The sequence below is a fragment of the Orycteropus afer genome, unplaced genomic scaffold (assembly GCF_000298275.1).
Source record: "Orycteropus afer afer isolate SDZICR_OR568_19922 unplaced genomic scaffold, OryAfe1.0 scaffold00291, whole genome shotgun sequence".
Classification (NCBI taxonomy): Eukaryota; Metazoa; Chordata; class Mammalia; order Tubulidentata; family Orycteropodidae; genus Orycteropus; species Orycteropus afer.
The window spans coordinates 3,072,374-3,091,835 of NW_006921878.1; the positions used below are offsets into that span (position 1 = coordinate 3,072,374).

The 19,462-nt window shown below is 52.9% G+C and overlaps 2 protein-coding genes across 2 annotated transcripts in view; one reads left to right on the forward strand and one right to left on the reverse strand.

Annotated features, from left to right (window-relative positions):
- Positions 1 to 3,020: 3,020 nt before the first annotated feature.
- Positions 3,021 to 14,562, forward strand: CREB3L3 (cAMP responsive element binding protein 3 like 3). Its single transcript, XM_007951038.1, has 10 exons — positions 3,021 to 3,050; positions 3,579 to 3,707; positions 4,167 to 4,458; positions 5,677 to 5,795; positions 6,597 to 6,734; positions 9,215 to 9,321; positions 12,292 to 12,360; positions 13,705 to 13,789; positions 14,001 to 14,097; positions 14,228 to 14,562. The coding sequence occupies exons 1-10, from the start codon at positions 3,021 to 3,023 to the stop codon at positions 14,560 to 14,562; spliced, it is 1,401 nt and encodes a 466-aa protein (XP_007949229.1).
- Positions 14,563 to 17,423: 2,861 nt separating this feature from the next.
- SIRT6 (sirtuin 6) overlaps positions 17,424 to 19,462 on the reverse strand; it is a 7,269-nt gene continuing 5,230 nt past the window's right edge. The window contains exons 4-7 of the mRNA XM_007951094.1: positions 19,081 to 19,176; positions 18,918 to 18,998; positions 17,826 to 17,949; positions 17,424 to 17,753 (exon numbers count right to left, since the gene is read on the reverse strand). Of these exons, the coding sequence (XP_007949285.1) occupies positions 17,424 to 17,753; positions 17,826 to 17,949; positions 18,918 to 18,998; positions 19,081 to 19,176 (631 nt within the window). The remainder of the gene's footprint in view (positions 17,754 to 17,825; positions 17,950 to 18,917; positions 18,999 to 19,080; positions 19,177 to 19,462) is intronic.

Consider the following 19,462-nt stretch of genomic DNA (forward strand, 5'->3'; position numbering starts at 1 on the left):
CCAGCAGAGACAATAATGAAAAAAAAAGTTGAGAAACATTGACTTAACCATATATTTTGAGGATAGTCCCATATCAGTCCATAAAAAAATTCCCCTTCATTTTCACAGCTACGTAATATTCCTCATGGAAATCCACCTCACTATATCAAATAATGCCCCATGGATGGATTTTTTTTTTTTAAATATTGTGTTTTCAGTGAAGGTTTACACACTTTAGGTTCCCATCCAACAATGTCTAGATCCATATGCAAATGACTAATGGCAGATCCTTTCTTCTAGCAGTTTTCTATAAGAGGAAGAGACTGTGGTCCCAAGGGCACCAGAGCCATAAATGAGGGGGCGGGAGGGGGCAGAGAGAATTCCAGAAATCAAGCTTCGCCTTCTGTATAAACTCACTCAGAGACTGGCTTGGAAAAATGCCTGCCCTGCAGTGCTGAATCAATATTATGACTGGGATCACTAAAGTCAAGCCAAACCAAACAAACGCCCTAAAAACCCCACAGAGAGTGGTTAGGAAGGAAATAAGAGAATCGCAGCAGCCAAGAGGGAGGTAATTATGCCAGTAACCAGAAGGATGGGGGAGTCCCTGGCTGGGGACCAAAAGGTCCGCTAACTGCAAGTTGGCTGTTCACGTCCATCCAGAGGCACCTGGAAGCAATGCCTGGCAACGTAATTGCAGAAACGTAGCCACTGAATCACCTACAGAGCAGAGTCCCACCCTGATACAGACGGGGTCGCCATGACTTAGCCATTGGATGCCCTGTGGACCACAGTCCCACCCCAACACATACAGGGTCACCATGAATCAGTGTCCACTTCAGGACAATTGGGAGGAAAAAAAAAACAAACAAACAGAGAGGACAGTTACCGTTGCATAGATTTCTCGTCTTGGTACTGTTGACACTTGGGGACAGGTGATTCTGTGTCTGGTGCACTGGAAGGTGTTGAGCAGCCAGTACCCCTGGTCTTCCCCCACTCAATGCCAGGAGCACCCCCACACACATTCAGTTGTAACCACCAGAAATGTCTCCCAAACCAAACCAAAGCAAAGTCCCCTCCATTGTGTCAATTCTGACTCATAGCGACCCTAGAGGACAGACTAGAACTGCCCCGTGGGTTCCCAAGGTTGGAAGCAGACTGCCTCATCTTAGCCCTGAGGAGCAACTAGTGGGTCCTTTTTGGTTAGCAGCCCAGTGCTTTAACCACAGCACCACCAGAGCTCCGAAATGTCTCCGGACATTGTCGGTGTCCCCCTGGGGGTGGCTGCTGTAACAAGGGCTAGTTTTGGATTTCTTCCATCCTACGGGGGGCCTGGCACAGAGAGGCCACGAGTGTCGTAGATTGGATTCCCACTCACAGCCACCCCGTGGGCGTCAGAGTAGAACTGGCCCACACCGTTTTCAGTGCCTGAGTTTTCAGAAGGCAATCAGCAGGCGTTTGCTCCGAGGTGCCTCTCGGCAGACTCGAACAGCCAATCTTCCAGTTAGCATGTTCACTGTTTGCACTACCTGGGCATTCATTAAATCCTCATTACACTAATCAACAGCAGCTGGTCCACTGAGAAACGAAAATCTGGATGTGAATTTCTTGAGCGTAGGCAGGGTGTTTTCATCATCGCTGAAAGCTAGCTTTGTGCCCGGTACACAGAAGGCTGGATATACTGAGAGCCCATTGAGCACCTACTGTGTACCAGGCAATTTCCCAGACACAGAGCATCCAGCAATGAACAAGACAGACTCTATCCTGGCCCCTATGATGTTCACAGGGAGCCCTGGTGGTAGGCACTGGTTAAGAGCTCAGTTGTGAACCCAAAGGCTGGCAGTTTGAACCCACTCAGCAGCTCCATGGGAAGAAGCCCTGGCAATCTACTCCCATCAAGAGGACAGCCTGGGCAGCCCGCGAGACAGCCCCACTCTGCTGCGTGGGCTCATGGGGAGTGGGAATCGAATCCACGCGTGGCACTACAGCAACAACAAGGCTGGAGAGGGAGTGACAAAGAGAACAACGGGCAAAGGACGTTTCAAACAGTGAGTCTGGTACTGTGATGAGGAGCAGGGTGGGTGAGAAGGGTCTCCGCTCTGAAGAAAAGCCCACAGGTAACTATCCAGAAGGAAGCCGTGTGCAGGAGTGCCTGCTGGCACGAAAGGTTAAGCGCTCAAAAGGTTGGCTATTTGAATTCACCCCGAGGCCCCTCGAAGACAGGCCTGGTGGTCTGCTCCTGAAAGGTCCCAGCCTTGAAAGCCCGTGGAGCAGTCTACTCTGCACACAGGGGCATGCCAGGAGGCGGAATAGACTCACTCGATGGCAACTGACAAGCTTTCTGGGGCAGGACGGGCATGGGGGCCCCTTCCAAGGGGAGTTTCCTGCAGAGGGAAAAGCAAGTGCAAAGTCAGGAGGTGGGGATAAGCATGGCTTCATTAATAACACTTGTTGACTAAATGAACAAGAGAAGGTTCTAGAAGGAATTGATTGTACGAATTTGGCCATGGAGGGCTTGGGGGATGGGTAGGAGGGTGACGGGATGGATGGAGGAAGGGCGTTCCCTTCAGAGAGAATGGCTCCAGACGAGGCTTGGGTGACCTGCTTGGTTCTGTTCTGTCCTGGGAGTAGACGAACCATCCGGGGCCTTGGGCTACCCTGGATCCGACATCCATCCGGCAACTCTGAAGATAAACCGTCGTGTAAGTAGGGGAGAGGTCAAAGCACAGCTGAGATACCCCAGACTTTGGCCTTTGCCCCCTGCTAACTGGAAAAGCACAAAACCCGAGATAATGGTCTCCCCTCCCCACCCCCGGCCCATCCCCAATGTTACTGGCCCTTAATCCTGTACGTTAGCTCTGCCCACCAATCAGCACCAGGGGGTGGGCTGGGAGCGCCAGGGACTATATCAGCGTCCTTGGGGGTGGTGACAGAGCCACTGAGAGAAGCGAGCTAGGCCCTGGAGAAGCTGGCATTGGGGGGTGGAAGGGTTGCCACCTCTGGGCCGAGACCTGGAAGTGACTGGAGGAAGAGCGAGGCTCATGAATGGGGATTTGACAGCTTTTGGAAAGGTGAGCTTACCCCCATTGAACAGATGGCAGTGCTGAGGCCCAGAGAGAGAAAGCCCAGCCTCAAATCCACCTCCAGTTGGGGTGACCCTCATCCTCTAGATACCCCAGCCTCCCAGGAGAGGGATCTCAAGGGCAATCGCGGGTGGCCTCAGAGGCTGTTCCATCAGCATCATGGGAATGGACCATGTTGATCTTGTTGGGTGCTGTCGAGTCCATTTCGATTCGTAGAGACCCCCCAGGCAACAGTGTAGAACTGCCTCATGGGGTTTCCTAGTCTGTAATCTTCACCAAGCCTTTCTCCTACGGAGCCCCTGGGGTAGGTTCAAGCCACCAACCTTTCAGTTAGCAGCTGAGAGCTTAGCCATTGTTCCACTGGGGCTCATGTTGATCTAGCACTTTCTAAAGAAATTGACTGCCATCCTATTGTTGACCTGGGGGCTAGGAGGTCCTCAGGGTGGTGGGTTCATGGGAGAGGGGGAGGACAGGAGGCCGTGTGTGACCCTCACGCCTGTCCCCTTCCCACCTCAGATGGCTTCCCTCGCCTGTCCCATGGGCCCCATGGACAGCCTAGAGCTCTTGGACCTCCTGTTTGACCAGCAGGATGGTGTCCTGAGACACGTTGAGCTGGGCGAGAGATGGGACCACCCCAAGGACCAGGTGAGGCCCCCACTCCAGATGCACCAGGCTGTAGCCGACCCAGAAAGTTCAGAATTCCCCTTGGTCTCCTCAGTCTTTATTCTCAGACTTGCTACTGCCTTGAACTACTCAATGCCTCCAAAGGGCAGGTGGCATCAGCTCTTCTTATGGGTAGGAAAATTGAGGCCCAGAGAGGGGCAAGAACTTGCTCAGAGTCACACAGCGATTTGGAATTGGGTTCAAACTCAAACACAGGGTTCATCTTGCCATGTGATGAAGCAGCCACTGCCTTGGCTGTGTGAAGCAACCACTGTGCTCAGGCTCAAGCTCAAGTTCCAGTTGGCCCTGGAAGGGAGGACTGTGAGCTCCGTCTTGCAGGAAGGACGGTCCTTCCTGATCCCCAGAGCCACACAGAGCATCTAGAGCAGAGGGGGTACCAGTCTGGAGATTGTTCTCTTCACTCCTGTTCCCACCCAGCAGGTCCAGCCGGGCCCCGACCCTGACGACTTCCTCACCTCCATCCTGGGCTCTGGAGATTCGGTGCCCAGCTCCCCACTCTGGTCCCCTGCGGCCAGTGACAGTGGCATCTCCGAAGACCTGCCCTCTGACTCCCAAGACACGCCTCCACAAAACAGACTTGCCATCACCCCTCCTGGCTGCCACACCACTGAGCCAGGCAAGGGGTTCTGTCCCTCGTATGGTCCTGACCCCGGACCCAGGACCCCAGGGCCAGTGACTCCAGTGCTGGAGGCCTCCGTGGCCATAGACCTGGGTAAGCTGTGCCGTGAGTCTGCCCATTTCTGTCAATGTTCTGCACACTGTACGCTTATAACTGCTACATGAGGTTAGAGCCGGAGTATAGCCCAGGGAGGCTGGCTCAGACACCAGGGACCACGCTGGAAACTCCAGGAGGCAAGGCTGTGTGTCCCCTGTCTTTATTCCCCCATACTTGGCTCATAGTAGATGCTCAGTAAAAGTGTGTGACATTTAGGGGCCCAGGCCTCAAGGTGCTCCCCCTGGAGCTGAGGAGGGGAGACCCATGCAGAGGACACCCCCAGAAGGTCAATCCTGTTACTCCAGGAGCACTGGCTAAGCAACCAAGGTGTATGAGGCACAGAAGCCCTGGCTGGGGATAGGTGGCCCCTGGGGCATCCTGTGTCCCTTGAGCCTTTCATTTGACATGGAATCTCTGGTACCATTGTAGAGTTGATGAGACTGAGGTTCGGAGACGTGCAGTGACTTCCCCAGGATCACACAGCTCAGCCCAGTCTGGCCTGTGTGCTCTTGAGCCAGGTGCCTGAGGGGAGGGAGTCGGGGGTGAATCAGACCTCATCTCTGCCCTGCAGGGGAGATAAGGCCTGGCTTCGATAACAACCACTCCCTCTGGGGTTGCCAGTGGGTTCCTGGGCAATGTCCCCACGCCTCTTTTGACCTTGTGGGACAGGCTAAGACGTACTCTTATGGATTTAAGTTGCCCTTTTGCAGCAAGGGGAAACTAAGGTACTGATTAGGGCTATCCGTTTTAGCTCAGTCAGGCCTTGGGCATCCCAAGTTCTGCTAAAAGGCAGACCTTCAAATGCTAAACATGTTGGGGTTCAATCAGCGAGCCTTCTTGGAGGAGGGGAGGGGAGAGCTGGGGCTCTATCAAGCCATTTTTGTGGAGGAGGAGATGGGAACTGGGACTCAATCAGGGTGTCTTCCTGGAGGAGAAGATGCGAGGTAGGGTTCAACCAGGGCATCTTCCTGGAGGAAGAGGAAGCTGGGGCTCAATCAGGGCATCTGCCTGGAGGAGGAGATGGGAACTGGGCCTCAATCTGGTTATCTTCCTGGAGGAGAAGAAGGGAAGTAGGGTTCAATGAGAGCATCTTCCTGGAGCAGGTGGGAGCTGGGGCTCAATCAGGGTGTCTTCCTGGAGGAGGAGGAGTGGGAAGCTGGGAGCTCAGGCCTCCCATCTGACCCCCTCTGTCTCTGTCCCCTCTGCCCTGGTCAGACATGTGGAGCCCAGGAGGATGCCTCTATCCTGAGGAGCAGACCAAGCTGTCAGACTCGCCCCCACGCTACAACCTCACGGTGAAAGAACTCCTCCTCTCAGGCAACAGCGGGGACCTGGTGAGCATCCATCTCCCCACCCCCCCAGAGCGGTGGAGCTCCAATCAATGCTCCCATTACAGAGGTCATAAAGCTGAGTCACAGAGAGGGGCTGGGATTCGCCAGTCACACCCGAAACAAGTCAGTGAGCCCCCTTCCTTGGTTCTCCATTTCCTGGGCTGGGCCACGACTACTAGTAGTGGCTGTTGTTGGCTGCCGTCAAGTCGGCCCCAACTCATGGTGCCTCGTGCACAACGGAGCAAACCCTGCCCAGCCTTGCACCATCCCCATGATCAGCTGAGGCTTGGACCGTAGTGATCCACAGGGTTTTTGTTGCATGGTTTTCTGAAGACAACAGCCAGGCCTTTTTTCCTAGTCTGTCTTGGTGTGGAAGATCAACATCCTAGCAATATGCAAGCCTACACTGACACGTAGGTGGTGGCTGCATGTGAGATCACTGGCTGGGCACTGAACTGGGGTCCCCCATATGGGAGGCCAGAAATCGGCCCCTGCACCCCTGGGGCCCCCTTGGCATGCAGTAGGTGCTCAATAAATGGTGGCTGAATGAGCGAATAACCTTGTCCCTACACCATTTTGTGCATTCATAACTGTATCTGAAGCATAATTTCCTGGAGGCAGAATTCCTGGGCCAAAGGGCTGTGCACTGGTTTTTTGGGTTCTGTTGCCAGTGGAGATTCTGCACTGGATTGATTGATCATTTCTCAAATTGGATGCTTTTCTTATTTCCTGGAGGCTCAGCTGCGGCGGCTCAGGGCTGTGAGTCTTCCCACCTCCACCTCACCTGCCCTGGTTTCTCCTTAGCAACAGCATCACCTGGCAGCTCCCCACCTGCTGCGACCTGGACCTGGGCACTGCCAGGAGCTGGTATTGACAGAGGATGAGAAGAAGCTACTGGCCAAAGAAGGCATTACTCTGCCCACCCAGCTGCCCCTCACCAAGGTGAGTCGGCGGGATCCTGGCTTTGGACCGCTCCCTGTTCCTTAGAGCTCCCTACCCATCTTTTTGTCGGTGCCGTCGATTTGACTCTGACTCATAGTGACCCCTTGTGGCAGAACAGACCTGCCCCACACGGTAGGGGGCTGTCATCTTTACAGGAGGAACCCTGGTGGCACAAGAGTTAAGCGCTTGGCTGTAACTGAGAGGTCAGTGGTTCAAACCCACCGGCTGCTCCGTGGGAGAAAAGACGCGGTGACCTACTCCCGTAAAGATGACTACCAGAAACCCCATGGGGCAGTTCTAGTCTGTCACACGGGGTCACTGCAAGTCGGGATCGACTTGATAGCGCTCAACAACTCATCTTCGTGGAAGCAGGTTGCCAGGTCTTACTCCTGCAGAACTGCTGTGTGGGTTCAAACCGCCAGCTTTTCAGTTACCAGCTGAATACTTGGCCATTACATCACCTTGACACCCCCTTCTAGAATGTTAGTGCATCTGTCATCAGAGCCACACAAACTAACCTCATCCTGAAAGCCAACTCAGAGAGGAGAGGGCAACGCTTAACACCACTGAATGAACGGAGGTGTTGGGAGCCATCTCGTGCTTTTACACTTTATCATACCTCCCCTTAGGAGCTCTGGTAGCATAGTGTCTAAGGCATTTGACTGCTAACCAGAAGGCTGGCCGTTCAAAGCCACCAGCCACTCCTCCGAAGGATGGTTGGGCAATCTACTTCCGTAGTGATACTGCCTTGGAAACCCAAGGAAGGGTCACTATGAGTCAGATTCAACTTGATGGCATGGCGGTGAGGTGTTTTTTTTTTTTTTTTTTTCCCCCATACCTCCCCTTAGGCCAAAGCTCATAAACTGGGAGGCCTGAAGGCCAGGCATGTCCCGAGGACCTGTTTTGATTAGACTCTACTACATGGTATAAATGTTTGGATTGGTTGCTATTTTGGTTACCTAGTGCCGATCTGACAAGATCATACCACAAATGGAATGGCTTTAACGAACAGTTTACTCTCTTACAGTTTGGAGGCTAGAAGTCTGAGTTCCAAATGCCAGGCTCTAGGGTCTGGGTGAAAGCCCCTCAACCGTGGGCTTCAGCTCTGCCTCCTGCTCCCGGCCCACTGGAGCTGGGGCTTCTCTTCACTCAGGCAGCTGCTGGCTGCTGAGGCTGACAAACCCAAGATCAACAAGTGAAAAGGCACAATCCCAATGTTATCAAACCACATGGCAGGCCATTGATTCAAGTCCATTAAAAGTCCCAGGATCAGCAGAGCATGGCAGGCTGCTGAACAAAGATTTGGTTACAAGCAGGGTCCAAATGTTCCAGAAAGCTAGAGACCTTCCTCAAAGCATCTTCTTATATAATGGAAGCAGCCCACATCCCTAAAGCAGCCACTCAGCTCCTCCAGTAGATTCTACCATGGAGTTAATTACCAGCCTCACCCTGGGTAATAACTACATCCAGCTGCCCAGCCACTCAACCAGGTCGAGCCAAGCTGACACATAACCTTAACTACCACAGTTGCTAACATCTTTCTGACCAGATTTCACATAAGAATTCAGGAACTGTGGACTCTGTTCTCATATTCCCACATACCCACATGGTGATAACAAATGGCTGAATATGAGCTTTGGCTGCCTGGCTCTCCAGTCTCCACCCTGTCTACTTCACTATCAAACCCCTGTTTGAAGACGTTAAAAAGCCGCTTGCCATCAAGTTGACCCCAGCTCACAGTGACGTACTGTGTGTCAGAGCAGAACTATGCTCCATAGGGTTTTCAGGGACTGATTTTTCAGAAGTAGATTGCCAGGCCTTTCTTCTGAGGTGCCCCTGAGTAGTCTTGAACCTCTAACCTTTCAGTGAGCAGTCAAGCGTGTAAACCGTTTGCATTACCTAGGCTTAACACTGGCTGAAAGAGCCCTGGTTAAGGGTTCAACTGCTAACAGAAAAAAAGTTGGTGGTTTGAATCCACCCACCAGCTCTGCGAGAGAAAGACCTGGCTGGCTGCTCCTGTAAAGATTACATCCCAGAAAACCCCATGGAGCAGTTCTGCTCTATCATGTGGTGTTGATATGAGTCAGAATCAACTGGACGACGATATTGGCTGATCCTTGGGAGAGGTGCTGTTCCCAGATATGGCCTAAAGGTGGCGCAGTTGCACCAATGCCCACAGTCTGATAGTTGTTTGCCATCGAGTCGGCCCCGACTCATAGCGTCATATCATACAGTCTGATAAGCAGTTAATAATTGGGATGGGGAACAGGGAACACTAACAGAACCCAGGAGCCTCTTAGAGATTCTGCAAAAATTTAGGGACAGGAGACCTGGCCTTTGAGCCATCAGGAATCTGTTCCACCACCTCCCCCCCATTCCCTGGGTCTGGGTTGGCCCATGTGGGAAGAGAACAGCGTGAGGTTATGGGTTGAGTAGGCTACCCACACTGATGCCAGCCTCCTCTCCACTTTCCTTGGTAGTATGAGGAGCGAGTGCTGAAAAAAATCCGCCGGAAAATTCGGAACAAGCAGTCAGCCCAGGAGAGCAGGAAGAAGAAGAAGGAATACATCGATTGTCTGGAGACGCGGTAATGCTGGGGCCTGCATTCTCCACTCAGGGAGGAAACTGAACCGCAGAGGGGGAAAATGACAGGCCAAGGTCACCATTTTTAGGACTGGACAAAAGTAGAGTTGTTTTCTCTCTAGAAGAGAGCATTTCTCACATTGATTGCAGTGGGATAGAAAGATGTCTAGAGACGTGTTCTGGTTCCCTAGTGCTGCTCTGACAAGAAATATACCACCAATGGGATGGCCTTAACAAGAAGGATTTTATTCTTACAATCTGGAGGCTTTAAAGTCCAAGTTCAAAGTGCCAGGCTCGAGGGGCTGGGTGAAAGCCCCTCAACCTTGGGGTGCAGCTCTGCCTCCTGCTCCCGGCCCACTGGAGCTAGAGGCATTTCTTCACTCAGACAGCTGCTGGCTGCTGAGGCTGAGAAGCTCCAAGGTTAACAAGTAAAAAGGCACAGTCCCGATGATACCAAACCACATGGCAGGCCATTAACTTAAGTCCACTGTAAGTCCCAAGGTCGGCAGAGCATGGCAGGCTGCTGAGCAACGACACGGCTACATGCAGGGTCCAAGCGTGCCACAGGCTAGAGACCATTCCCAAAGCTTCTCCTTATATATAGGAAGCAGACCACATCCCAAAGGCAGCTACTCAGCTGCTTGTGGTAGATCCCACCATGGAGTTGATTGCCAGTCTCATCATGGGGAATAACTACCCCCAGCTACCCAGCCACTCAGCCAGGCCCAGCCAAGTTGACACACCAACATAACCGCCACAAGATGGTACAGGGCAAAGGTTTTGGAGTCCTTTTTGCCCTAGAAAATGTGGTGCCAAGAAAGGACAAGGTATTACCCACCCTGGTCTGACTCTTGGCCTGAAGGTGGGACCTGACTTTCTTTGTCTGAGCACTAACTGTCCTAAGAGCTGTCGTGGCTTCTTAGGGTCAAGGAGAAGGGGACAGACAGAGCTCATTCTAGGCAGAACTTTCTCACCTTAAAAACCATGCTCCCTGGTCTTATCCAATAACCTCTCTATTAACTCATTTAGGATACTGAGGGGATTGGCTCCTTTTTATTCTTTGAGAGCAACACAGGAAGTGAGCAAGCTCCCTCTTTAAGCCGAGAGTGACTCCATTGAATGGTATAGGTCTATTTGGATTTTCTATTTCTTGAGTCAGTTTTGGGATATTATAGTTCTCTGGGAACTTGTCCATTTCAAGCTTTTTGATGTCAAATAGTTCATAGTGCTGTCCTATTGTTTTTTAAATCTCAGATACCTGTTGTTTTGCCCTCTTTTTAATTCTTCATGTTGTTTATTTGTGCCTTTCCTTTATCTCTCTTATTTCCTTAATAAATCTTGCCAGAGCTTTGTCTATTTTTTTTATTCTTCTCAAAGAAAGTATTTGTGACTCCCTCCAAATATATTTTCGTTTTCTAGTTTATTCATTTCTACTTTTATCTTGAGTATGCCCTGCCTTTGTGTGTGAGCAGTTGGTTTGTTTTTGAGGTGGGGAGTGTGATTCTGTTGTTCTTTTGCTAACATTTAAATGTGTATGCACAGCTCATTGAACATTATTAAGACTATACATTTTCCTCTCAGTACTGCTTTAGCTTCATTCCATGCATTTTTATACCACTGTCACTGTAATTTGGTCCTTCCAAAAAATAAATAAATAAAAACCCTATAGCAATTGACTCAATTCCAATTCATAGTAACTTGCATTGTGTTTCCAAGGCAGTAAATCTTTATGGCAGTAGATTGCTCCATCTTCTTTCCATGGAGTGGGTAATGGGCTTGAACCACCAGCTTTCTGGTTAGAGGCCAAATGCCTTACCCACTACACCACCAGAGCTCCTTAACTTGGTCCTTAAGTATCCTCTAATTTATATTATAGAAGCTCTGGTAGCATAGTATCTAAGGCACTTGACTGCTAACCAGAAGTCTGGTGGTTCAAACCCACCAGCCAAGGACGATGGGGCAATCTACTTCTGTAGTGGTATGCCTTGGAAACTGAAGGAGGGGTTTCTATGAGTCGGGTCTGACTTGATGGCACACAACAACAACAATTTATATTATTAATTCCTCTTTGTCCTATGAGTTATTTAGGAGGGTCATTCAGGGGCGGAATTTATTCTCTTTCCTGGTTGCTATATGTTTGATCCACCTTCTGGAAAATGACCCTGGATCCTTCTGTACCTTCCTGGAGAACAGAGCTCTTAATTCCATTGGCTTCCCATGAAAAATGTAAATGTAGAATAGATCCAAGGGTCTTGAGTTTCAAGATAGGGGTTTGTCAAAGGGTTTCTCCTATGTGACACACAGTGAGAGCCCCTGGACTCACATCTCTGTCTTCCATATTCCATGCCCTCTGCCTTGAGGGTAGGGACCTGGCCCAGGGCCCACTTCATGGATATCATCATTTCCTGATTGAAGCATTTCAGCCCCATGTTTGAGGAGTCCAGGCCAAGACCACATTCAAGATAGATGCAGAAGGGAAAGGTGGGGTCCCCAGCCTGGACCAAAGAATCTTGGATGGAATTATCCCTACTGTCCTGTGCCTTAAGTGCAATCTGCCAAACCCATAATAGACTTCATCTCCCGTCATCCTCCAATCCATCCTATGAGCTCAGTAATCGTCTCCTCGTTTTATAGGTCAGAGAAGTGGAGTGGTTCAAGGTCATGGGCCGGGTCAGGACTGTAACTCAGGGCTCCTTGGTCTCCACTCACCCTGCTAGGTTGTCTTCTGGAGCCATCACTGCCTGAGTTTGGGATTCTATTCCCAACTCTGAGCCTTGAGAGGAATCCCCTTACCAATACAAAAATGGGAGCCAGGCTGATCTGAGTTCAAATCCCAATCCAATCACAATCTTTCTGGTTGAACTTGGGCAAGTGACTTCCCCTTTCTAGCCTTGGGTTCCCACACAGGGGGCTGCCAGTTGGGCCAGCTGGTGATGGGCATCCATTAACTGTCACCATGACCCTGTACCTGCAGGATGTCTGCCTGCACTGCCCAGAACCAGGAGCTACAGAGGAAGGTATTACATCTCGAGAAGCAGAACCTGTAAGTTTGGTCCTTGGGCAGAGGGCAGGGAGGGTCAACCCTGGAGTCCCTCACAGGAGGGGGAGACATGAGGAAAGCCTTGTGGTGTCAGGACAGAGTAGGGAGTAACAGCTTGTGACACTAGGAAGGTAGAAGCTGCATAGAAGAGAGGATTAGGACTTGGGGCATTGAAGGATGCATAGGAGTTCACTGGGGGAGGCAACTCCTAGTGGAGGAAATGGTATGTGCAAAGGCCCTGAGGCTAGATATGTTGAAGAGCTGCAAGGGATTCTGTCTCAGGAGTGTATTCATTTAGTCGCTATTTCTAGAGCAGCCCCTCTGCACCAGGAATAGTGCGGGGCATTGTGAGCATTTTGTTGTTGTCATTTGCCATAGGGTCAAGTCTGACTGCTGGCGACCCCATGTGTGCAGACTAGAACTGTGCTCCTTACGGTTTCCAAGGCTGGGACCTTTTGAAAGCAGATCACAAGGCCTTTCTTTTGAGGCACCTCTGGGTGGCATTTGAACTGCCAACCTTTGGGCTAGTAGTCAAGCAATAACCATCTACCTCACCCAGAACCATGGACAAAGCATTCACTGCAGGAAGCAAAACACACCTAATCCCTCCATCCTAAACAGCTCACAGTCCAGTGGGAAATACACTTGAGGCAAAAAATATACAGTAGATAATTCAAATAGCGACAGACACTTGAAAGACATAAAACAGGGTGAAGGGCAGAGTGATGGGGGCTATTTTCAACAAGGAGGTCAGAGAAAGCTTCTTGGAGGAGGGGGCACTTGAGATGAGACATGATGAATGAGAAAGAACCAGCTACACAAAGGCCTTGGGGAACAGTGTGCTTAGCAAAGGGAACAGGCTGTGCAAAGACCCTGGGGCAGAGCTATGCTTCTGTGTTAGAACAGCTAGAAGGCCTGTGTGGCTAGAGCGGAGGAGGAATGGGAGGAGGAGGAGGCAGGAAGGTGATGGGGCAGGTCACAGGGAGCCCTGAAGGCCACAAGGTGGTCTTGGGCTATTACCTGGAGTGAGGTGGGAGCCCCAGGAGGATGGGAAGAGGGAGGGGCTGACTCACATTTGAAAAGCACCCTTGAGCTGCTGTGTGGAGTATGAACTCTAGAGAGTAGGAGAGGCCTGGGGGGCAGACATCTAGGAGACCTGCACAGAGGAAATGGGAATGGAAGAAGAATGAGCAGAATGTGCAATGAGGATTTGTTGAAGCAACAAGGTGGTTGGAAGATGGGTGGGATTCAGATATCAGAGAGGCTGGGGGGGAGGGCGGTGATAATGGGCAGGAAGCTGGACCAAGGCCCTCAAGGGCTCAACCAAGGCCTGCCTGTCCCTCCAAGGTCCCTCTTGGAGCAACTGAAGAAACTCCAAGCCCTCGTGGTCCAATCCACCAGCAAGTCTGCACAGGCGGGCACCTGCATAGCGGTGAGTCCCAGCACCCAGCCCAGCTGCACCCAGGACAGATGGGGTCTCAGGTCTCAGAGGAAGGGGGTAGAGGAAGTTGAACAGAAGCACAACCAACCTCATGCCTGAGCTCAGGCATGGCCGGGTCCCGGCCTCAGTGTCCCTGCCTAGGACATGCACATGCTCACAGGGGAGGGGGTGGGATGGGTGACCCCGCCCCCATCTCCACCAGGTCCTGCTGCTGTCTTTTGCCCTCATCGTCCTCCCCTCCATCAGCCCTTTCACCTCCAACAAAGACAAGAGCCCTGGAGACTTCGCACCCGTGCGAGGTATGCATAGCACTTAAGCACAATCCTGGGACCCCAGGAGAGGGGCAGGAGACCCCAGTCACTCTTCCGTGTGGTTGGAGGGTGGGGACAGCCTCACCCTGCCCTTTGTGACCCCTCAACCCTTTTCCAGTCTTCTCAAGAACACTGCACAACGACGCTTCATCCCGTGTGGCCCCAGACACCACACCGGGGTCCGAGGCTCCAGGACCCCATCCGGAGGCTGGCCTACCCCAAGAAGGGTCTCCAGGCAGCCCCGGGGCAGACTGGGGCTCCAGAGACATGCCAACTCTGGACAACTCAACGCTGGTGTTGGGCAACTCCACGCTGGCGCTGGACAACTCGACACTGGTGCTGGGGAACTCCAAGGAGGTGCTGGGTCCGGCCTCCCTACTGGGCTGGGCCGCACCTGAAACAGGGCATAGCACAGGGCGCGTGGGGCTGGAGGCGGCGGGGGAGGAGCTGTGATCACCGCCAGGACTGTGCCTCACACCCCTCTGTCCAGGAGCCTCCAATGGACAGTGACGAGCACGGGACCAGAGGTGAGGCAGAAACCGCACAGAGATGCCCAGAGGGGCATACCCAAACTCACAGCTATGCACCCAGGGACTGACAGACACATGCAGCAACTCCCATGCCGACACAGGGCAAAAACAGCCACAAAGCCTGGGAAGTATACCAACAGACCCAGGAACAGACAGACAAGCAGACATGTGCTGAGTGAGGCAGAGACCCTAAGGACACATGTAACACACACACATTTACACACGCACCTGCAGACTGACAAAGTCACTCACACAGTTACACACAGAGACACAGTTAAACACACAGACACACAGTTAAACACACAGACACACAGATGCATGCAGACACACACACCCATTTATGTACATCCACAAACTGACAGTCACTCGGGGACACACGTAAACCAAAAACAAACCCAACCCATTGCTGTAGAGTCAGACCCGACTCATAGCGACCCCTCTTCGGGTTTCCGAGGCGTTATCACTACAGAAGTAGATTGCCCAACCTTCCTTCTGAGGAGTGGCTGGTGGATTTGAATCACCAGTCTTCTGGTTAGCAGTCAGATGCCTTAGGCACTACGCCACCAGAGCTCCCTGGACACACATATACAATTATATACTCACACATAGACACACCCTTACTGACACACAGAAACACACATATACACACCAAGACACAATTACACACTCACATATATACACTCGGAAACACACACACATATACATACACACAGGGACACTATACAGACACACACACACCCCAGATGTGTGAGCAACCCCCCCACCTCGACCCCTCCCTGCCACCTACATACACAGGGAGGAGGAGACTGAGACTGCAAGGATTCTGGCCCCAGAGAAGGGGTGAGCGCTGGACTGTTCAGGGGCCAACCCATAACTGCCCCCATTTTGTAATATTGCCATGACCCCTAATAAAGTATTTTGACAGAACGTGGCTGACGCTGAAGCAGAAAGGGGTAGGGGTTCAAGCGGTGTCTAGGGCTTCCTTACCTCAGAGGGAGGGGCTGGACCAGCCCGGGAAAGGGGAGCATGGTGCGGGATCCCTAAACTGCAGCAGTGGTCAGGGAGGTGACAGGTTCAACTTCAGCACCTCGGAGAGCGGTCATGCGAGGCGAGCAGGGCGCGCCTGGAGCGCGAGGACTAGCGGCCTGAGGGGGTGTGTACGAGGGGGCCCGTGGCAGGTTGATGGAGCTGCCTTTTTTGGGGGATCTGGGATGCCCAACTTGCTTGTTTTACGTAAGAGGAAACGGGCATGGAAGGTAAGACCTGCCAAAGGTCAGACAACAGAGAAGGGATGGAACTCAGCTGGCCTGCGCCTGAGCGCCACTTTTTTTTTTTTTTTTTAATAAAATAAAAAAAGAAAGTGTTGTTGAGAATCTACACAGCAGAACATACACCCATCCAACAATTTCTCCACGTACAGTTAGTAACATTGATGGCATTTTTCAAGTTGTACAACCATTCTCACCCTCCTTTTCCTGTTCCTCCATCAACATAAACTCACCGCCCCCTGAGCTTCCCATCTAGCCTTTCCAGCTGTTGCGGTCAATTTGATCCCATATAGACAGTTCTTAAAAGAACACAATATTCAAGGCAGACATAGGTTACTAGTTAAGACAAACGATTGGTTTAAAGAAAACTTCCGGGGATTTTTTAGTTTAAGGTTTAAAGACTATCCCAAGGCAGTTTTTTTTTTTTTTTTTTTGGGGGGGGGGGGAGTGCAGAGCAGTTCATCCAGCCTCCATGGCTCCACAAAGTCTGAATTCCACAAGAATTTGACTTTCTGTTCTGCATTTTCCCCCTTTTGATCAGGATTCTTCCTTAGAATCTTTGATCAGAACATTCAGTAATGGTAGCCAGGCACCACCCACTTCTTCTGGTCTCACAGCAAAGAAGGCAGTTGCTCCTGGCTGCACTATGCTCTTAACATGTCACTCGCCAGTCTGCTATGTGCAGGCTTGACTGAAACACACCCAGCCTCTCCCAAATGGCTCACAGCCTAGTTAACAGAATGCGGTTCTTAAACAAGAAACCATGCAGGTAACTAATAGGTGGGATTGAGAAATGCCAGTTGCTGGTATTATCAGTGACAACTCATCTGATCCTGGGGATAAGCCCTTCTTCTTCATCCCAGGTTGCAGCAGGTACAGCAGCATTACATCAGGAGCAGGGGCAAAGAGGATCATATCCCCCCTATCTCCCAGGGCCTAGGACCCAACACAAGGTCATGGATATTAAGCACAGACTCGAATGCAAGAAGTTAGTTCTGCTTTTATTGCATTGACGACTTTCCTGGAAGCCAGGCGGACCCAGTTCCCTCCCTCCAGCCCTAAAGGCCCCCGCCGCCCCTATAGTCGGCCCCAACCCCAGGCCTGGGCCCCTAAAAGATGGCTCCGCCTCCCTCAGGGTCTGTGAGAGGCCTCAAGGCTGACAGATCAGCAGCTGAGGAGGGGCTGGGGGCAGTGAGGGTTACAGGGCGGAGGGCCAGGAGGCAGAGTTCCTGTTTACGGTGGAAACCCAAAAGGCCCACCCCCACCATCTCCTCAGAATGTCCCGAGGCTCAGAGCAAGTAGGTGCCTGCGGTGTCAGGTCCAGGATCAAGGTCTGGAGAGGAGGCGTTCCTTCTCACACATCCCCAAAGACAATGGGAGCCGCAACAGAGAGCAAGCCTGCCCTGGGGCCTGGAGCCCAGCTCTCAGTGCCTTGTGGTCCCCAGAGGCCAGACACAAGTTACAAAACAGATAACCCCGTTTCTTACAAAAATCCCCCCCTCCCCGAGCACCCTGGTCAGCTGGGGACCTCCTCGGCCTTCACCCTTTTGGGGGGCCTGCAGAGAGCGGGCGTGTCCAGTTGATGCCGCTTGAGGCCGGTGGGCCCGGAGCCGTTGTGCTGGGAGGAGGGCTCCTGCTTGGGGCTGGGGGACGCTGGGGCGTAGAGCCGGGTGGGGGCCTCCTCCTTGGGCTCGAGCTTGGGGGCGGCTGGGCGCGGTAGAGGTGGCAGCGCCCTCTCCAGCATGCAGGGTCCGTCCCAGGTGGGGATCTCCAGCCCCAGGTGCTTCATGAGCTGCGTCATGACGTCATCCACGTAGCCGTGGATGCGCAAGTCGGCATGGCGGTCCTGCGGGGCGAAGGCAAGTCAGAGGGCGTCTGGGGACCCGGTTGGACCTCGGGGGTGGGCTCAGGAACCTACGTGCTTGGTGGGCTGGAGGTTGACGATGACCAGCCTGCCGCCCCGGCGCTTGGTGGCCAGCGGTAGGTTCCCGCTGGGCCGGATTTGCAGCGAGGTGCCCAAGGTGATGGACAAGTCGGCGTTCCTGGGCCATGGGGAGCAGGGGAGTTAGGCTAAACCTCGGCAGTCCTCCAGCCAGCCCTAGGTCAAGTCCCATGGCTTCCCGGCATTCTTTGCACTCCTTGCCACCCCCCCACACACACACCCCGCTGACGTGAGCACTCAGGCCCGCCCGCCTCCAGAGCCAGGTTTCTGAGCTGCCAGGGTCCTGGATCCCGCCCCTCAGCCCGCCAGGCCACCTCCCCGCTGCTGACAGAAAGCCCTGGCTGCAAACGGGGTCTTAAGTCCTATACGATTCACAGAGCATCAGGAAAAGCAGCTTGGACTCCTGCGTTCAACTCCTGGCCTTGTCCCTGGCTGGCTGAGTAGCCAACTAGTCACCGTGCTAAGCCTCGGCTTCCCCACCTGTCAAATGGGCCAATGAGCACCCACCAAGGGTTGTGGTGAGGAGGATGCACATGAAGGCCCTGGCACAAGGCCGGTGTGTGACGGGGCTCAGGACCTAGGAGCTGCAGTTACATATATGAGGGCAGCGATGGCTCCGTGGTAGAGGTCCCGCCTTCCATGCAGGAAGCCTGGGTCCGAGTCCCAGTGGACACATCTCATTAGCAGCCACCACCCGTCTGTCAGTGGAGGCTGAGATGCTGCACTAGTTTCAGCAGAGCTTCCAGACTCAGACAGACTAGGAAGAACGGCCTGGGGATCGACTTCCAAAAACCAGCAAGAACCCTACAGAGCGCAGTGGTGTGCTCCACAACTGACCACGGGATGGTGCAGCTCCCCACAGCAACAGCTGCTGTTGTTGGCTGCTGTCGACTTGACCCCAGATTCACGGCAATCCTGTGCACAACTGCTGTTACTATGGGGAACTGAGGCCCAGTGAGGGCCACCTCCTCCAGGAAGCCCTTCTTGGCTGCTGCCTCTGTCTCACTGTCTCCTGCCCTGTGCCTGTTTCCACCACCTCATCAGGGGTAGGGGCTTGGGGGGTCAGACCTGCTGGCCTCGTCAGCAAGGGTGAGGTCTCGGTCAGGCAGGGCATCCTCCCAGTCCAGGATAGTGTCTCGCAGCGCCCCCCTGCGGTGGTGAGGATGAAGGAGTCGGCAGAGCTCCTACCTGGGGTCCGTGATGCAGGGCATGTGTGTGGAGGGTCACTCACCTGCAGGCCCGCAGTCCCCTGGCCTTGGCCACGGTGCAGAGCCGGCCGGTGGCCTTGAGGCCCATGGTGCCTACCACTGTGTCCCGGACGTACTGCCTGTGTGGGGGAGGGGAGACATGGAGCCCTCACTGCAGCCATCAGCCTGCTCCCCGGAGGCCCACCCTGCAGCCCCACCCAGGAGGCCCTTGCTCCCTTTGTGGAAAGGTTCTCCCAGGGGAGCCAGGGCTATACATCAGCATCTCAGCCTAAGGAAACTCCTGGTAATCACAGAACATGGGACCTTCCAGGGAACAATTGGGCTGGAAGTAAAGGAAACTTCCAGATAAGAGATTAAGGAAACTGGACAGTGAATCTAAGTCAGGAGTTAGCAAACAAAAACAAC